This window comes from Lucilia sericata, unplaced genomic scaffold, assembly GCF_015586225.1.
Source record: "Lucilia sericata isolate MDLA Ls3-8-SP2 unplaced genomic scaffold, ASM1558622v1 Contig000019F_arrow, whole genome shotgun sequence".
Lineage (NCBI taxonomy): Eukaryota > Metazoa > Arthropoda > Insecta > Diptera > Calliphoridae > Lucilia > Lucilia sericata.
The window spans coordinates 708473-724112 of record NW_023994058.1 but is presented as its reverse complement, the minus strand read 5'-3'; the positions used below and the strand labels follow the sequence as shown (position 1 = coordinate 724112).

Sequence of the window (15640 nt, the reverse complement as noted above, 5' to 3'; positions counted from 1 at the left end):
CGAGCGAAGGGTCATTCCTTTTGTAATTTCCACAATATAATCTTCCGACCCTATAAAGTATATACATATGTATGTACATATATTCTGGATCCTTATAGATAGCGGATTCGATTAAGCCATGTCCGTCTGTTGAAATCAATTTTCTGAAGATATCCCAGATATCTTCGGAATCCAAATCTTCAATAATTCTTTTAAACAAGCTTTCGAAAAGTTTTCCGTTTAAAATCAGCAAAATCCTGAAATTTTATAAAATTAATCTTCTATACTTATTATAGAGAAGGGTATATAAGATACACTTTTTAAGTAATTTTATATACACTACTACTTAGTAACAGACCAACACCAAACGTAAAGTAGTTAAATTTATTTTTGTAACTGCACAATATTATTCATATGTTGTTTTTAGTTCATCTCAGTGCTTTAAAAACCTACAATTATTTAAAATTTGTAGTATATAATTTATACCAAATTTATAAATTTATTTTATCTACAGTATATGTAATTTAAATTGTACTATATTACTATAATCGTTTTTCTGTTTCCTATAACTTAAATTTCTATATAGAATTATAGTAACTTTGTCCTATAAAAATTGTACCGGTTTATCTAACTAGCTGTAGCATACTTTTAGGATGAAAAAAGCACATCATACTTTTAGGATGAAAAAATAAAAAAGCACAGCATAATTTTTTGGTTAAAAAATAAAAAACCAGAGCAATATTTTAGAATTATAGAAATAAATTTTAATGGCCTAGGCAATTTTGACATCTCCGTACTTTTGACAAATTTATTTTTTTTATTTACCACGATTTTTATTTTCTGCCAAAAGAAATTTCTGAGAAATAATCACTGCCACTTTAAAAAAACATGTGAAATGAAGAGGGGTGATTTTGATAACAATTAACCACTTTTCATTCAAAAAGCAATTTTAATTTTTTTAGTTGAGTATGTGTTACTTTTTTACATGTGTGCGAAATTATAAAACAAATTTTTGGTAAAAAGATAGATTAGATAGAGAATTGCCTTTTAATTATATATTTATTATATCGTCAGCTTCCCATCAAAAATTTTACTTACCGGGTAAGCATGAAAGTAATACTATTTACTTTTGGGGTGAATAACTAATTGCACAGGCCAACGAAAAAAATTTTTAAAATAATTTTTACGAATATCAGTTTTATTTGGTGTGCTAATTCCGAAAATGTTAATAAAGAGTCCTATCACCCACCAATTTTCTGACTTTTATATTTTATTCCTCGTGAGGTAGGTTCAATTATAGACCGATCATTATAAAATTTGACAGAGAGATTTTAGTTCCGATAAAACTTATTTATAGTGTATTTTGTTCTTTTACTGGCAGTAAAGTTATGAGCGTTATAGTCATTTTTTGATGGGGACTTTATATGGGGGATTGGGCCAACTATCGACCGAAACTCATAAAATTTAACAAATAGATTTTAATTATTATTATTATTTATAAATTAATTATCTTTATTTTAAAACAATAATATTTTTTCTCATAAATTGTCAAGCTAGAACACATGACCATTAATTTGAGAACAAAATTAATAATATCGAACAATTTATTTAAAAATTATTGGTTACAAATACCCACATCTGGATAATCAAATTTTACTGATCCATAAAATTATTTTTATCCAGAATTTTTATAGCATAATTTTTAGTTTTTAGCAGCATACTTTTTTGGGATGAAACAAATGAAACAAACCACATCGCCTTTGACACTTACGGTCAGCCGCCGTCAAGAAATTTGATCGGCGTTGTTCTTTGTATGCAAGTGGTTGTTTTTGTTATTGTTTTTCTTTTCATTCTTCTTCAGCTGTTTTGTAATAAAGTTCGTTCGGACAGGCTGTCCTGTGTTTTTTTTTTGTTTGTGGAGGAAGTGCATTCATTAAATTGATATTTATTTTATTTAAACAAGTGCGAAAGTGAAATTATTAATCAAATTTAATGCCACATTAATGTTAATTGAAATCGAAAGAATACAAATTGTTTTAAAAACAAACGTGATAAGAGAAGTGATATTAAGAAAAATAATTTATACGGGGCGTACAACAAAAACAAACAAACATATGACGTAAAATTTATTAACGACGCAAAATATTATTACAAAAACAAAGGATTACAACTATTTTATAAAACAAATGAAATTTTTATTAAGTTGAACAAAAAAGTGTTCATTGGACGTTGTACCGTTGAAAAAGGCATTGGAATATAATGCTCAAGTATGATACAATCAGTAACGATGATCGTGAGCCATTGGTCAGCAATGTGCGGCAGTTCGCTGCAGAAGATGAAGAAGACACAGACGATGTTTATGCGGGCGGTTTCATAGATGGACAATCACAGCATGACAATGATAACTTTATGCCCGCCACTCTTCCCAATCGTACTTTTGATGATGACTTCCACAATATTGAATTGCAAAGTCATATTCAGATCTCAGATGCACCTGCTGATCGTTGGAATTATACTTACGTTGTATTTTATTTACTGGGTATTGCAACTATGACACCATGGAACTTTTTTATAACGGCAGAAGATGTAAGTACTTAAATCATATCAAAACATTAAACCTATCATTTTAATTTTATTAGTATTTTCATCATGTAATATACATATACTATAGGTATTACGGGTATAACCAAAATAAGCTTCTTTTAATAATGTTCAAAGAAATTTTATTTAGTTTATTTTGGAACAAAAATCTCTCCGAATTTGAAATATTAAAAAATTTATTAAAAAGTTATGCCCCTATGTACCTACTACAAACATTATTTATTTAATTGTCGGCCAACAAAATATTTTATTATAATCTTAAAATCCAAAGAGATTATTATTTGCATTGTTCAAGATGAATTAATTACATACATAGTACATATATTTGTTTACGCTTTATATTTTTTTGTTTTCGCATAATGAGGCTAAATATTACACTACACTATCAATTGCAGTTCATTAAATTCAAATTCTTTTTTCATTGTTACTTATATTCTTTGTTATTTTTCTGATGCATGTATAAATGAATTTGTCATAATATTTGCACTATCTCCAATTGTTTAATATTTAGAAAACATTTCATTTGACCTAGTAAGAAGATCTGCACTTTTAATAGAAACCTTTTTTTATAATTCGTATAGATCATCTGAGCCTGAAGTTTTATGTACTCAAACATATTTTTTATGAAAAAAGCAAAAATATACATACATATGTACATAATTGTTTAACTGCGAATGATTTAAATAGTACTTGTCCAACTTCTTTTATAATCAAATAGATTTCTTAACCCAAATTATAATACTATCTCCCTCTCATACATTTATTTATTTAATTGTTGTTCTTATCATTTTGTTTTGTTTTCTTGGGTTTTTTCTTCATTTCTATTGTTTTAATAACTATTGTTATTTAGAAATGATTCCATATAAATAAATATGTACATACTCATACATATATAAAAAAAATATATATTTTCCTGATTTTTGTCAAATACGTATTAAAAATTAGATCAAGTTTAATTTTATCTTCTTTTAGAACGAGTAAAAATATGATATACATATGGGCAATTCCATGAAAAGGTAAACCACGACTGAAAAAATAAAACCCTTATAACTTCTGCATTTTTGAAAATATTTCAACAAAATTTGGTATATGATCTTTTGTAGCACCAAAGACGAAGACAGATCGACAGATCTAAAATGTTTATAAGCCTAGACCATAATGCCGATTTTCATAACGATTGGACCTCATTTGAGCCTAGTTCCATTTAATGTTAAATTTCAGAAAAACACTTAAACGTCCGTAACTCATCTCTAATCACTAGTATTATGATAGAATTTGGCACAAATAAGTTTTATATGAATTAAAATCACACCCCAAAATTTTATGAAGATCGGTCCATATTTGACCCTAGTCGCCATATAACTCCAGTTTTTTATTTTTATCTATAAATTGCTTAAACATGTATATAGGTCGGCCATGTCCGACTGCACTTTCCTACTCCTTTTGATTTGTTGAAGTGTGTGCATGCATATATTTCCAAAATATATATTTTATAACCTAAAGAAAAATCAGGGGAAAATCTGTCACATACGATATGTCACGTACGATACTTAAAAATGTTTATTATAAAATTATATAAATTTTTTTTTATTTAAAAATTATGGATTACTAATGAAAAATATGTCCCATAGTGTAAGAAATTAAAACAAAAAAGATACACCTACAGAATTCGCAGATTTTCGTAAATATTTACATGTACTTTAAAAACACTTTCGTTTTTTGTCACGTATGATATCGTCATATTTTAATCCATATTTTGGAAAACAAGGTTCCGAATGGGATGATTCCTTTTGCAAATATAGTATTCTTTAAATGGAACAGAATGACAAAATTGTTTTTCAAGTACTCCTAATTTTACAAAATCTATACCACTCTGAAGGCGTACGAATGTCACATACAATCGTATGGAATTGCCCATATGTAATCAAAAATTTATTTTCAAAGTTTGTTTTTTTACGGTAGAAAATAAATTTTGGTAACCGGTATAAAATCTGGGTCATTGCAAGGGTCAAACAAAATGCAATGAAAGAATATTTATATTGGGATTTTCTTTTTATTGAGGGAAGTAAATGTCATTACTCAAGGCAGGGTATTTACGTTCGTGCTGATTAATATCCCTCGAATCACTTTAGTCGAAGTACAGGTCACAATTATAAAAATAACTGAAATAAAAATTAGTAAAATATTAGTAGTAGTATTTCACTATTACAAAATTTTAGTACAATATTAATCATTTAAATATTTTTATGACTCATTAAATGCATTATAATTTTAACCATAATTAAAAAAAATTAATTTTCAATAATGAATTTGTTTCCTCTCAAACACAGTACTGGATGTTCAAATTTCGTAATACCACTTTAAATGACACTACTGATACGAATCCTGATCTGACGCCAATGCAAAAAAGTTTTGCCTGTGATTTAACTTTAACCGCCTCCATTTCCGGCACTACTTTTCTAATACTTAATGCGATCTATGGCCAAAAAGTTCCTTTGCGTTTGAAAATGTTGGGAACATTACTTGTAATACTCTTTATATTTATAATAACAACAGCATTTGTAGAAGTAAACACGGACAAATGGCAAGAACAATTTTTTCTAATAACACTCTTTACAGTGGTGATAATAAATAGTGAGTACACTTAGTTATGTATTAAAAAAGTGAATAGTTAAAGAATTAACAAAATCTTTTTGTATAAAGTTTGTTCTGCTACCATGTCTGGTGGTATTTTTGGTATTGCTGGATTATTTCCCTCCGAATACATGACGGCTGTGGTTAGTGGGCAAGCTTTGGGTGGTATTTTTACAGCTCTAACATTCCTGGTCGTTTTAACTTTTGGGGCTGCCCCAAATGCAACGGCATTTATTTATTTCATTATTGGTAGTGTTCTTATCCTGATCAACATAATTTGCTATGGCATTTTGGAAAGAAACGATTTCTTCAAATATTATGTAGAAGGCGGCGATAAGTTTAAAATTGTCTACGATAATCCCACTCATAGTCGTATGGTAGATCGAGGCGTACCATTGGATCCGAATGTTAAAGAAGTTTTTAGTAAAATTTATGTCCACGCTGTAACTATTTGTTTACTTTATACTACGACACTTTCTGTTTATCCATCCGTAACAATACTCATGCAATCGGAAAATTACGGTCAGGGGAAAGCTTGGAACGGTAAGTTTTTATAACAATTTTATTAAATTTTGTAAACGGTAGAAATACTAAATAAATTATTTTCAGATATTTACTATATGCCTGTTGTCAATTATTTGTTCTTCAATTCTGGTGACTACTTCGGTCGTATTATTTGCGGTCTTTTTGAAAGAGTGAGTTCACTGGAGATTAGAAAGTCAAATTGGTAAAACTTTTTTATTTCTAGCCTCGCAATAACGTTCATACTGTTCTAATGATGGTGGTGTTGCGTATGCTCTATGTGCCATTTTTATTGTGTTCGAATACAAATTTACACAATTTTATGCCGACACTTGTACATTCAGATGTGGCATTTATTATAATGATGATAACTTTTGCTCTAAGCAATGGCTATATAACAAATATCCTTTTAATAATGGCTCCCAGGTATGAATGTTGGTTGCGATAGAAAAAAGCAATAATTTAAATTATTATTTTACAGATGTGTAAAGCAGCATGAAAAAGAAATGGCATCTTCGATTATGGCTGCTTCTCTTAGTTGCGGTTTAGCCTTAGGTTCAATGTTGAGCATGATTTTTGTTCAAATGCTTTGAATCCATTAAATGAAGTTCATCAGTACCAGGGTGCCTTTGATTATTCTCAAAACTTACTGTTAAAGTTAAATTGTTACTTAGGAAAATTTTATATATTATCAACAAAATACATATGCATCATCACCTTTCCTTTTTTTAATTTAGATCAATTGGCTTCGAGATTTTAAACATATGGAGTCTAAATATGAAACTAAACAACGATTTATTGCCATTTTAAATGACATTTAATGTTAATTTTCTGTCATGTTCTCTATACATATCATAAATCATTAATATTTTTTATTCATTTCAATGTAGTAGATTTTTTATGTTTTTTATTTTGTTTTATTAAATTTAGATTTTAAGACTTTTTATGTAATTTTACTATCATTTAACATTTATTGCTAATAAATAAGAAATAATTTTTTAATTGAAAACAATTACAAACAAATTAAGTTGTTTCGTCTTTCCTTTTATATTATAAACATATTTAAATAGATTTTTAAGTGTGGTATTTTTTGTTTATTCATTTTTAAATCACAACATCAAATTTGTAAAGTACATTTTACTTTAACTATTTTGCAATGTATGTATTTAATACCGATATAGTGATTTTAAGATTAAAAGTTATAAATTTTGTCTGTTATATCAGTGATTAGAATTTTCGTTCATGTGGTGGTGTTTGTTTGGTAAAGCTAATTTTACAAATACATACATACACACATTAATATATCGTAAAAAAGTTGTTCAATTCGAAACTAAATTAATAGTGTTTAAGAAAGCATAATTTAGGAACGTATTAAATAGTTTATAAAAAGTTTTTAAGTTCTTATTTAATTGTTGATCTCTCTTTTGGTGATTTTCTTTGACATGATACATACTTTTACTATATATGTATTTACTACAAAGTTCTATACATATTTTCTACATACATATGTATATATGATTTAAACACACGGGACCTTATTCAATATAAACAAGTAAGAGTGTTATATTCGGCTATGCCGAATCTTATATACCCACCATCAAACCTCGTTTGACTCGAATGAAACTTACTTATGTCGAATTTCATCTATATACTCGTATATTTAGGCCAGTTATAAGCGTTAAAGTAATTTTCTGAAGGGGACCATATATAGGGGGGTAGGGTCAATTATAGGTCGATCCTCATATAATTTGGTAGATAGAATTTGGTTCGTATTAAATTTTTTTGTGTCGAATTTCATCGCTACACTCGTATTTTTAAACCATTAATGAGCGTTGCAGTCATTTTCTGAAGGGGACCTTATATGGGGGGTAGGGTCAATCATGGACCGATCCTCATAAAATTTTTTAGATAGATTTTGACTCGTATGAAACTTACTTATGTCGAATTTCATCTATATACTAGTATTTTTAAGCCAGTAATGAGCGTTAAAGTCATTTTCTGAAGGGGACCTTATATGGGGGGTAGGGTCAGTTATGGACCGATCCTCATAAAATTTCGCATATTGATTTTGGATCATAAGAAACTTACTTATGTCGAATTTCATCGCTATATTCGTATTTTTAAACAAGTTATGGCTGTTAAAGCTGCTTTTCGAGGGGCCACTTGTATGGGGGCTATCCGAAAACGTGGACCGATATTGCCCATTTTCAATACCAAACAAACCTTACCTATAAGAAATATTTATGTGAAATTTCAACCCTCTAGCTCTTTCCATTCGGACTCTATCGTGCTTTCAACAGACAGACAGACAGACGGACGGACAGACATGGCTAGATCGTCTTAGAATTTAATGAGGACCCAGAATATATATACTTTTGTGGGTCTATGACCAATATTTCTATGTGTTACAAACGGAATGACAAAATCAATATACCCCCCATCTTTTTTGATGGTGGGTATAAAAACTAACTGCTAATTAACGTGCTGCTATTTTTCCTTTACAAAAAAGTTAGCAGAAAGTTAGCAGCACGTTTTCGTATGAATAAGGCCGACAATTTTCGATAAAATACGGTTATTACTGATTGAATCTATTCCTATAATGTTTTGCTTTTTATATCCAAATTGATACTTTTATTTTACTTAGTTATTTACTTGTTTAATGTTTACGTGTAAGGTTTGATGGAATGAGGTACATAAATATCTATAAACACTTGTTAATAAAAGTTTTAGTCGTAGAAATAGAACGATATTTATGGTTTATGACACTTCAAATATGGATTTACTTTTTTAAAATTTAAACAGGATTCCTAAATCAAGGCACAGTCTAATACTAAAAAACAAACATATAACATCAATAATTATTAGGTGAATATTTTATTTTTCAAATATTATTACTATACAACATCTATATTTACAACACCAACAATATCAATACATAATTTACTTTTTATAATGGTACAAATACATATTTATGCAAAGAATAATTAGATCGTTGTATTGAACTGAAACAGGAAAAAATTTACATATTATTTTTAATTCGCTGTTGAGTACAATGAATTGTGATCGGACTTTTAAAAATCGGAAGTAGTTCTGTGTAAGCCTTAAAGAGTCGACATTCATTTCACAAAAAAGTTCTTTATATCTGATTTTTATCTAAAATAGTCACTTTCGGAGCAGATTCTGTTGAAACTTATCATTATATTAAATTCACTTAAATGCTTACACGAGAATTTTAAAAAATATATCATCAAATCCCAAACAATTTTATATTTGGACCACAAAAAATAGATTTTTTTGTTTATTTTGCATCGATTTTCATATATGAGTGAGTTATTAATAAAATTTTCGGTTCGGTGCAAAATATCCGAAAAAAATATATAAAAATGTTTGGGATATGACGACATATAAAACAGATATAATTAATCAATGAAATTAGTCCAGGAAAATAAGGGGTTTGCTGCAGAATTTTAGAGAGCTAAATGAAAATTTGCTCGTAGCTTCTCCTTACTCTTATTAGGTATTAAAAGTCACCATAAATATCATGTGCGCTTAGTGAGATATTGGCTGTCAAAGGTCACAAAAATCTGTTTTTCTACGAATATCTCACTTGTTAAACGTCGCATGTGTTTTGATGCCATTTATATAAAGAATTAAATTCCCTACATTTAAGTTGAAGATTATTTTCGCATAACATTAGTTGTTTTCGAGTTATAGTGCATTCTTATTTCATTGCAATGATATTTTCATATCTTAATATTTTTAACTCGGATACAGATTATGTCGAAATTTTACTTTCTGTTATTAGCTAAAAATACTTAATTAATTTCTGTTACATCTTTTATGACAGCATCACTCTCTGGCCCATAATACAATGTCCGTCTATCCGAAATTTCCGATAGGGGTCATAATTATTAATATAATAAAAAAAAAAAATAATGGACATAATGTACAAAGTCAGAAAAATATTTCCACTATATTTCATTGAAATCAGACTACGAATTCATCTAGCTCTAATATAGGCAACCGACTTTAATTTGTTCCAATATTAATGTATACCATAGTGTTTTTACTCGTTTGAAAATTCAAAAATTGCTACAAAATATTTAAAGATGAAGTCTGATTTTAATAAAATTTTGCCGAATTCTAATAATAAATATGACCTGTGATACTCACCCCTATTCTGCATTTGAATCGAAATTTTCTCGGTTTCGCAACTTTGGTATTCTGCATTTCGATTCGAAGCTCCGTCACTGAAATAACAACTTACAAAAATGTAGTTACGATCGTAATGCAGAATACACGCGATCGTAAAGCATTGGAATGAAATGGAATTGCTTCTTCTTTTTCTAACGATTCCGTTTTTTGTTGGAATACCTATTTTCAATTGTAGCGTAACTAAATGCGGAAACGTAACCGAAATGCAGAATAGGGGTGACTATCTAAAATTATGGATAGACAGACATTGCACTATGGGTCATAGATAGATAGATTCTGATATACGACGTATAATAGTGTATCAGTAAATATTAACGGCTTCTGAATGACGTTAAAATTATAAGATTTGAAAATATTAGTGCAATAGAAAAATACAACTAATGATATGCAGAAATATTTTTCAACCAAAATGTAGGAAATTCAATTATCAATAGAACACGATTTTCGGTGACTTTTAATCCCTTACTAATTAATTATGCTAAGAAGAAGCTAAATGTGTGCCAATTTTAATTTAAATGTCTAAAATTCCCCAGATTGCTCAATTTTTTGTCTAATTTTCCTGGGTAAATAAGATTTTGAATAATCGAATTTGCTTAGGAATTACAAGTATGTACATATATTTAGCAAGAGACGATTTTATGCATTTACTTATAATAGCGGTTTTAGATTTTTAACTCTTCCATGTATACAGGATACCGGTGTACCAAGATTTTTTTACATTTTTCTCGATGTAGAGCGAAATTATGAGTTCACAGCTGCAGTAAATAGTTATTTCCAAAGAAAACTAAATTTCTTTTAGAATTTGATATTACTACATTCTAAAAAGGATAATATCCTGCGATATTCTTTGAAAACATTTTTTCCATTTTTAATCAAAAATGATAAATATACGTGAAAATAAAGTGTGTCGTGGAATCATATCCATAAAAAGTCCAGCGATTTAGTTTTGTACGTGAAAGGGTTAACGGGAATTCCCGAGAATTTCCGAAAAATTTAAGGTATATTTTCCTCAAGGTCCTGCAAAATCGGAAAACAAAATATGAACATTCAAACTATTTAATAGCTTAATAGGTTTATTAGAAGGTCCGGAAAAAATTGATTTTTTTTTTTAATGTTAGTACAATTGGATAATGGAAATCGATTAAATTTTGCAAAATTTATGGTTATATAAAATTCGGCCTTTTACTTGTTTATGTTGTCATTAAACAATCAAATTTGCAATTATTACAACGACTTACAGCGTGAGTAAAAAAAAACTACAACATTGAACACTTAGATATTTATCGCTATATAAAAAAATAAATATTCGTAAAAAATCAAAAACACATACAAATATTATATGTACACACTTTAATATATATGACAGTTTTCTTTGTCAAATCATGCAATTTGAGAAACACTTATATAGACACCCATTTTTTAATAAATATTTAAGAATTCTTAATTATTTATTTCAATTAATTTTTAATAATCATTATTGCTTTTAAAATTAACTTTTAAAGTTTTTTTATACCACCAATTTTTAATACTAAATTTGTAACTTATTCATCGAATTTTTATAATAGTGATTAATCTCAGTTATTTCCACATACATATTTCTAGGAAAAATTTATTGTTTTTTTATTCAGTTTAAATTTTATGATAAAAATCATTATGAATAAGTTTTAATGTGTCCGTTTTGTATAATTAAATATATGAATGTACAAATTAAAAACACCAATGGATTTTAACGTTTTCAAATTCATTCTAAATAAGTTGAATTCTTTCTAACGCTTTCGATATAACTTTAAAATTAAGTACAAATTTGTCTCGACCCTTACAATTTCATATAAAATGGAATTTGATAACGTTATAATTTACTGTTTTTATTTAATATCTTCTAATATAATATGGTTAAAGAATTTATGTTTGATTTTGTTTTTGCAAGTTACAACATCTAAGGTGGTTTGCCGTCCAGAGAATGATAAGTAGTTTACAGATTTGTTGCTTAATTAATTACTTTTAGTGATCAGTGTTCTATTTGCTAACGATTTATTTAGTAGACACTAGGGATGCTTTATAAGTCGTATTTGTATTTGTATAATGTTATTTAATATTATCATCAAGGTTCTTTAGAGATAAAACCTGTATAAATTGTATTTAAAAAATGTTTCCGTTATGATTGTCTTGCATAAGGATATTTAATTAAAAGGGGTTAAAATATTTTAAAAACTTTTTTATATGATGAGTTGTAAAAATAACAGTCTTTCGGAATTTTGTAGAGTTGTAAGTACAATCAAACGCTGGTGTTGTAGAAATATACATATATGTAGTTTGTTGTAGTAGATTGGAATAAAAAGTTCTTCAAAGTAAGATTTATAAATATAGAATAATAGAGTAAAAGAGTTATTATATAGATTGTGTTGAAAACATTTATTTAAAAAATAAACAAAACATTATTACATAAAAAAGCAAACTAAAAAGTCATAAATAAATAAATCTTAACAATTAATCACACACAATTATAAAAGTTTAGAGTTACAATAATATGTATAATCACAAAAATTCTTTACAATATTTGTGCTTTTACTGTTGTTTGTTGTATGTTTTTGGAGTTGAAAACACTTGGCATGCATGACATTGATAACAACTAAAAAATAACTTTTAAACTAAATATCATTAAAAATAGTACACAAACATAGCTTATTTAGGAGTTTGAGAAAAAAGACTACGGAACTTGACAGGTCTGCAGAAATAGTTACTGAGTTCTTAATATTAATTTTACAGGATATATGTTTATTTTATTTTTGCAGTTACTGATAACTTAAGGATTAATTAGTTTTACCTGTTCTTTTATTAGGAAATTCTGTATAGAGTATCATCAAATTTAAATTGTTTAATGTCCGTATTTAGTTTATAAAGACTGGCTGCGAAAATGCTTAGCATACGTTGGAGTCTGAAGCACAGAAACTATCTACCTAATGCGAAAACTAAAGAAATTGACGTTTAGTATACTACTATCCTTATGCAAATCACATAAAAAACATTGTCTTACGCATTATTATTGACCGGCCAATTAAATAGCTGCTAAACTATATTTAATTCTATTCAACTCATGAGAAACCTTTATATTAATTTGAAAAATATACTCTAAGATCACGAATGTGTGCAGTTTGGAAAATCGGTCATATAATCAGGATCTACACATACTTTTAACTGTAATTGTGCACATAACTTGTTGAACTTCAATACAGGCAAGTTAATGTATAGATAACTAACTGTACATGTGTACGATAAAATTTGCTGTAGAAAACTTTCCGAAAAAATATAATTTTACAACTGAACAAAAGTTACACAGTAACTTACAACATTATGGTTTTCTCTTATAATCTCCAGTCTTTCGTTTTGTTCTCCTGTGTATAGCAAAAGTATGTCAGTACTAATGTACGATATATATTTAAAACCAGGATATTCAAAAACATAAACATACATAATAAACTAAAAACTAAATAAATTAATTATATAATAACAACAACTTAGTAGATTTTTTTTACAATTACACAAATTTCTTAAAGTGTGTATAATATAATATACATTTTTTTAAAGTTCAATAAATTTTGTATATCATGGTTAACTTAAAGTATTTTATATAGTTTAACAGATAATTTTAAATTTTATAATTGAACATAAATTAAAAAATGCTTTTTTGATCAAAAACTACAAGGGAAGCATCATCGTCTAGTTAATCTGAGATTCTTTCTGTTTTGGAAATGAGACTAGTTTGTTTTCATTTTTATATATATTTTTTGTTATGTTTTATATAATATATGTAAATGAAGGGCTTACTGTAGGAACGTGATAAAATACAATAACTCCATAAAATTTGCATGTAATATAAACAATTTTCCACATTTTAGTTTTGTAGATTACCAAACTATTCTACTAAGCCCCTCAGTTTGAATCTAAAACTAAAAATCAAATGATCTGATTTTTTGTTTTTAAACTTTCCTAAAAATAAATACAACCAAATGTTTTTAAATTAGTTTTAATCTTAGTAGAAACATTTAAAGTTTTATGTTTTTTATGGCCTATTATTCAGTGTCAAGTTTGTCTTTATCCGGCCATAGCTAGAAAAGATAATCCAGACATTGGTGAGATGAACATTTATCTTTAAAATTGTTATTGCTACTTTTCAAAAAATAGTGTTTTTCATTATTGTGATATTTTTCCACTTAATACTTATACATAATAATATTAACAATAAGGTAACAAATTTTGGAGATTACAGATACATATGAGTACGTACATTCATTTATATTACAAAAAGAAAATTTATTAATTTTTAATCATTTTGCCTTCAAAAATATAATAAATTTTCAACTTGTTTCTTATGATTTTCTGTTTTAGCAGTTTTATCAAAATTTTGGTAAAATCTTAATTTCTGCATGTAAAATTTTATATTTCTAAAACCGACATAAAAGCTACTCAACCGTTTTAAAGTTCAACTACTTACACCAATTACTTTACACCAAAGATGCATGTAAATGTGTTTGAAGATTTATAAGCAATGCTAAGTAAAAAATGTATATAAAATATAACAGTTAAATCTATTATTTATTTTATTTTGAATTGGACTAAAAAAACAAATTTCAGAAATATTCTTATTCCATGTAATTTTATCAAATTAATTCGCAATGTAACACAAATATATAACAAAAAATACGTTTTTAAAAGTTCTCATTAACCATTTAAGCCCCAAAAATTCCAAAAATCATATTTATTTAAAATCAAAAAAGAATTCTATAAAACTTCCATGTTAACAAATTGCTTGGTACTTCAACTTAATTATTGTTTTTTTTTTTTAACTTAGTTTATGTCCTATACTTTTGAAAACAGTTAGTTATACAACGATAACACATTTTTTATTAAGTCTTAGATAAGAGATCGATATGAACCCATTGTCTATGTATGTGACGTCTTTGGTGTAAAGTAACTTATAAAAATATAAATAATTTTGACTATATTTAACTTTTTTCTATTTTCTAAAATAAATTTTACAACTAACATTCCACCATTTAATGTTTTCGTCGTCTGTTTTTTCTTTTCACAACAATAAATACTGTTTTTTTAATTAGTTTATATTTAAAATTACGTTAAAACTTGTTTGTTTTGCTCTCTTAAAGATTTTTTAGCATTTATGTGGCAATGCCACAGTCGTTGCTGAGGCAGAACAAGCTGCCGTACTGTTGGATATACTGCTATTTGAACGGGCAGGTGATAGTGCTAATTTATTAGAAGATGATCCAATGTCCAAGGAAAGATGATGGTGATGATCATTACTTAAAGAAGAAGAAGTACAGGTGGAGGTGGCAGAGGTATTTTGAAAAAGTACCAAGAAACCGTTAGTGGTGACACAAGTACGAGATTCACATTCTTTATCAACTATTTGACGGGCCTGAAAATATAAATTTTCAACATATCGATAAGGGTAAGTTAAATGTTGTGTTAGTTTTAGCGATTTATACCATTGTCTTATGTTCCATTAAGTTATTTTTAACTATATCATGTTGTTTTCGTAAATCCTCGTTGCGTTGTTTATATACGTCCATTAACCGAGTGCGTTCGGCTACACCACGCTCAACCACAGATCTTCTTACTTCCCGCTTCATTCTTTTAAAAGTAGAAAATTACCGTCAACTTTTTAAAAATA

At 27.6% G+C, this 15640-nt stretch overlaps 2 protein-coding genes across 9 annotated transcripts in view; one reads left to right on the top strand and one right to left on the bottom strand.

The window, feature by feature from the left end:
• Positions 1-1828: 1828 nt before the first annotated feature.
• Positions 1829-6752, top strand: LOC119607679 (equilibrative nucleoside transporter 1). Its single transcript, XM_037961743.1, has 6 exons — positions 1829-2565; positions 4911-5214; positions 5284-5757; positions 5824-5909; positions 5963-6162; positions 6218-6752. The coding sequence occupies exons 1-6, from the start codon at positions 2239-2241 to the stop codon at positions 6327-6329; spliced, it is 1503 nt and encodes a 500-aa protein (XP_037817671.1). The 5' UTR covers positions 1829-2238; the 3' UTR covers positions 6330-6752.
• A 6362-nt stretch (positions 6753-13114) lies between these two features.
• LOC119607438 (1-phosphatidylinositol 4,5-bisphosphate phosphodiesterase classes I and II) overlaps positions 13115-15640 on the bottom strand; it is a 71148-nt gene continuing 68622 nt past the window's right edge. For all 8 annotated transcript variants that reach the window (XM_037961371.1, XM_037961329.1, XM_037961334.1 and 5 more), the window contains 2 exons: positions 15456-15600; positions 13115-15385 (listed from right to left, as the gene is read on the bottom strand). In XM_037961371.1, coding sequence (XP_037817299.1) covers positions 15119-15385; positions 15456-15600 — 412 coding nt within the window. In that variant the 3' untranslated portion in view covers positions 13115-15118. The remainder of the gene's footprint in view (positions 15386-15455; positions 15601-15640) is intronic.

Coding starts and splice junctions, on each gene's coding strand:
- LOC119607679 (XM_037961743.1), top strand. CDS start 2,239: ATGCTCAAGTATGATACAATCAGTAACGATGATCGTGAGCCATTGGTC. Junction 5,215..5,283: donor TACAGTGGTGATAATAAATA/GTGAGTACACTT, acceptor TTTTGTATAAAG/TTTGTTCTGCTACCATGTCT. Junction 6,163..6,217: donor CTTTTAATAATGGCTCCCAG/GTATGAATGTTG, acceptor ATTATTTTACAG/ATGTGTAAAGCAGCATGAAA.